This window comes from Thalia democratica, chromosome 7, assembly GCF_965202585.1.
Source record: "Thalia democratica chromosome 7, ktThaDemo2.hap1.1, whole genome shotgun sequence".
Lineage (NCBI taxonomy): Eukaryota > Metazoa > Chordata > Thaliacea > Salpida > Salpidae > Thalia > Thalia democratica.
In genome coordinates, this window is record NC_139171.1 from 52,995,045 (window position 1) to 52,999,240 (window position 4,196).

General features: G+C 31.0%; 1 protein-coding gene across 1 annotated transcript; it reads left to right on the top strand.

The window, feature by feature from the left end:
• Positions 1–563: 563 nt before the first annotated feature.
• Positions 564–3,030, top strand: LOC145841567 (uncharacterized). Its single transcript, XM_082948923.1, has 2 exons — positions 564–1,826; positions 2,575–3,030. The coding sequence occupies exons 1-2, from the start codon at positions 564–566 to the stop codon at positions 2,830–2,832; spliced, it is 1,521 nt and encodes a 506-aa protein (XP_082805049.1). The 3' UTR covers positions 2,833–3,030.
• Positions 3,031–4,196: the final 1,166 nt, after the last annotated feature.

The window sequence follows — 4,196 nt, forward strand, 5'->3', positions numbered from 1 at the left end:
TAGAGCACTCAGTCCAGTTAAAAACAACTATATGGAAAATAAAGAGTGCATTGTGTAACGGTTTATTCCAGGGACGTAACTATCTCAAAAAAGTTACAAATCTGCAAAAATTAAAATGTCTGAAATGATGCGTGGAACACAGCAATTTAAACCACCTCTAATGTTATTAAATTTAATTTAAGAAAATGCAGTTATATTAATAATTCATCAGTTGTATTAATACCATTGGTGAGAGACAATGGCAGTGAAGTTGTTAAGTAAACATCTGGTAATTGGCAACTTTAATATTATTTAAAATGCATTATTAGATAAAATAAGCGCCTTCAGTATAAAAACTAATGTTTTTTACTGAATAACTTGAATAAAAGTCATAATTCTTTAAAGACTTTTATCAGTTTTAATACACAGTTTTAAAGCAATAATTAAAATTAATTAGTTTTAGTTTTACATGTTTCAAGTTTTTGTTTGCATACTTACTTGTATAAAGCATAATATAAATTAGTACTTTAAAATAAATTTATTTACAGGTTGTTTGTTTTTGTAAACATGATACTTAAAAACTAATGGAATACAGAAACAGCTCACCATTTGGTGACTATTTGCCCAAGCACGGAGCTTCGTTTTCTTGGGAAGGTTCAGAGCTGAAAAGTGAGCACTTGTCTGTAGCAAAGCTCAAGCAACTAGCGTGCACAGATGACTTGGAAAAAGTTGACTTTTTTGAAATGGTTGTGGACACTTCAGAAGTTTCACTGGGAAATTTCGGGCAACACTTGCCAAACTTGAGTCAGTTGAAGCTCAGTGAAAGTAACATACCATCGGTGAGAGACATTGGCAGTGCTCTGGGAAATCTAAGAGTTTTATGGCTGTCTCGTTGCTTGTTGACAGACGTGAACGGAATAGCTTCCTTACAGAATCTTAGGGAACTTTACGTAGCATACAATAATATTGAAGATGCCAGCCCTGTCAGCTTTTTAGATGAGCTGGAAGTGTTGGATCTTGAAGCAAATAAAATAAAAGACAAAGAACAAATTGAGTACCTTTGCATGATGTCAAAGCTGTCTACGCTGACTCTCATTGGCAATCCGCTGACTCAGTTTTCTGAAAAACATTTTGGTGGCAAATCTTACAGAAGGTATGTCCTATCAAAATTGCCTAAGATAAAACTTTTGGACGATGTTGACAGCTCAGTTATGATAACCCCATCTTCAAGCACAAGCCTTAAAAATGATGTGGACATAATAACAAAAGCAATAAAAGACGGACTACTTGACAAGTCAGAAGCTTCTGTTTTCAGCAAGTATGAAAAGAACACCTTGGGGTCTCAATCCCCTGACATTCCCTTCAACTTTACTTCCAGCCCCAAAACTTCAAGACCTTCTTCCTCAACCAAAAACAAGATTGGCGCAAGAACTTCCCCTTTTTCCCCTTCAGAGTCCAAAACCCCTGACAACTCTAGCACATTGACACTGGGTGGAGCTTTGAGCGGCAGCCCCATAAACCTGCTGCGCAACAGGAGAAAAGACATGAGTTCAGGAAGCCAGTACGATTTTGCACTTGAACTTCTGTCCCGTCCTTCAACATCCACAGGTGTCAATCGAGTTTCTAAACTTTTTTCTGACAGTGAGGGCAGCAGGCCCTCCAGTGGAAAAGCGAGCAGTTTGAATTTGAGCTCTGATGACAGCTTCAGCGTTGATGCTGGCAACGAGGGCAAAAAAGTATCAATGCGATCAGGCAGTGCTTTGAAAGTGAAAAACAAAAAGCAAGATTTGGGTGTGCACAAGTTGAACAAGCTCAAAATAAAAAAGACTCTTGTTAAGAGTAGGCCTGTAAGTTTGCTTTTATTTTATTTTATCAAGGCCATAGGGTGTTACTAAAATTTTTTGAGTCTTATTTTTATAGTAATAGCTAAGCTGCCATGTGATTTTAACCATTTAAAAGGTATCAAAATAACTTGTAACTTTTTAGCAACCAAAGTTAGAGAGTTGATAGTTGCCTAACGGAAGTTGAAAACTAGAAAGATAAAAATTTATATTTTACTCATAACTTATTTCTTTCATATTTTGTATATTTTTATTCAAAATTTTTTAGTAAAATAGTTATAAAAAGATAAACGTGTAGCAATTGTTTTTAAACTTTTGAAAAGTTATAAAAAAGAATATTTTGAACTTTTGAGGCTTATACCTCAATGAATAAAAAAAGAAAAGTGATTTAGTGAATTTTAAAATTTCTATTTTTATTTTACAGTAAAATAGTAAGTATTGAGTAATTTTTACAACAACAACTGTATCTCTAAAGTAGTAGATATTTCATAGTCTAAAATGCTTACTTATAGTGCATACTTAAAGATTTAATTTAACATCCAAGAAAAAAAAAAGTTGACCCCTCCTATAACTTGTTATTCTATGCCAGAAGTACAATATTTTGTGACTCAAATGGTTTAAAAATAGACATACAAGATATTATTTTGGTAATTATAAAAAAAAAACCACAAAATTAAAAAAATCTACTGGTCAACTTTATTTTTTTTTTGTATTTTGTTAAAATCAACAAATACTTATGTTTGTCATTTTATAGGTGAAAGCTCTGTCGTTCGAAACATCAAAATCCGAACCTCTCAAAACGGACAGGGTTGTTGAAAAACACGCGAAACTGCCGTCCAAGCTGCGGGTCCTCCCCAACATATTTCCCACGCCCCCGCCCCCCAAAACGCGCCCCGCTTCGTCATCGTCGGTCAGGAGCAGGTTCTACAAGAAGGCGAGCGACAAGAGGTGCCAGATAGAAGTGTCTCTCAAGTCCTCGGGAAAAACTTTCAAGGACAAAGCTGTGACGTGATGGTCTTCATCTTATATTTCTCTTAATCTAAACTTTACTTAATGCGTTCTGGTTGACTGATTTTGTTTTGTTGCTAGCAAAATTAATGAGACAGCAAAAACTGCAATTTCAATACAGTTATTGTGTTTGACACATACTGTAAGTCTGGTTGCAATACACAAAAAAAGGGAATATGCATTTTGTATTTAAACTTACTTGTAAGGGCTTTGTTTTACCGTTGTTAAATTGTTTTAGTATTTAGCATATACTGTTGTAAAAGGTGTTTGAAATGTTAATATATTTGATAGAATAAAATTAGACATGAAATAGTTCTTTTGTCACTAAGCATTTTGTTTATAAAGTTGGCTAAAGACACTTATTTTAATTGATTAATCATTCTTTGTTTGCTTTAGTTGTTGCTTACTTTAATTTATACTTTAACAAATGTTCAAAATAAAGTTTTTGAAACACTATATTTTTTGAACTATTTTGACCTCAATATTGAAAAATCTGGTTTTGAAGTAAACTTTTCAATTATATTTTATAATTTACTTTAATTTAAAACACTTATCGATTCTAATTTTAAGTTTAAAGTTACAGGTATAGATTGTTTCTTAAATTAAAAATATTTATTTGTACTATGCAAAAATTTATCTGCAAAGTTGTTAGCTTCTATAAAAGGTATCAATTTTTGTGATAAAGTGATACTTTGATAAATACTTAGTTTTTAACTACATACTACATAAATTATTTTATTTAAAGTACTTTATAAGTTCTGAACAGTATTAGTAATCCGATTTTAAAGTTATAATTATTGAATTTTAATTTCTTATATTTATGCTTAATTTTATTTTGCTAATTCACATCCGACTATTTTCACTGCAATCTTATAGCTTACATTGTGTTAAATAAAAAAAGAAATTTTTAATGACTAGTTTCAAGAGTTTTATTTTTGTACTAAGTATTTTAATATTTTGTTTCCCATTCATTTATAAGTTGTTCTATATCATATCATACTGTTTTTTTTTTAAATATTATATATATATATATATATATATATATGAGGTATATAAGTAATAAGTTTTTGTAATTTCCCTCAATTGAAACTCGTGTAAAAATTGATTTATTTCTGATTAAATTTTTTTTTTCTCGCAAGTGCACTTTTGATTTTTAAGCTTTTACTATAATTTTTTTTTGTGTTTCAATGAGAAGAATGTTTCAATTTTTTAAGAATAAAATAAAGTTACGTATACCAGACATAATTTTGTACCTTGGGAATAACTAAATTAGCTTTGGGTGAAGAATACATTAGTTAAGTTATAATAATTTTCTAAATATGACTAGCAATTCTCTGTTGACTTACATCCTTTTTGCTTTTATAGATA

What these genes read in the sequence shown, in the direction of transcription:
- LOC145841567 (XM_082948923.1), top strand. Translation starts at nt 564, where the DNA reads ATGGAATACAGAAACAGCTCACCATTTGGTGACTATTTGCCCAAGCAC. An exon ending in CTCTTGTTAAGAGTAGGCCT is followed by an intron (nt 1,827 to 2,574) that starts GTAAGTTTGCTT and finishes GTCATTTTATAG; the next exon opens with GTGAAAGCTCTGTCGTTCGA.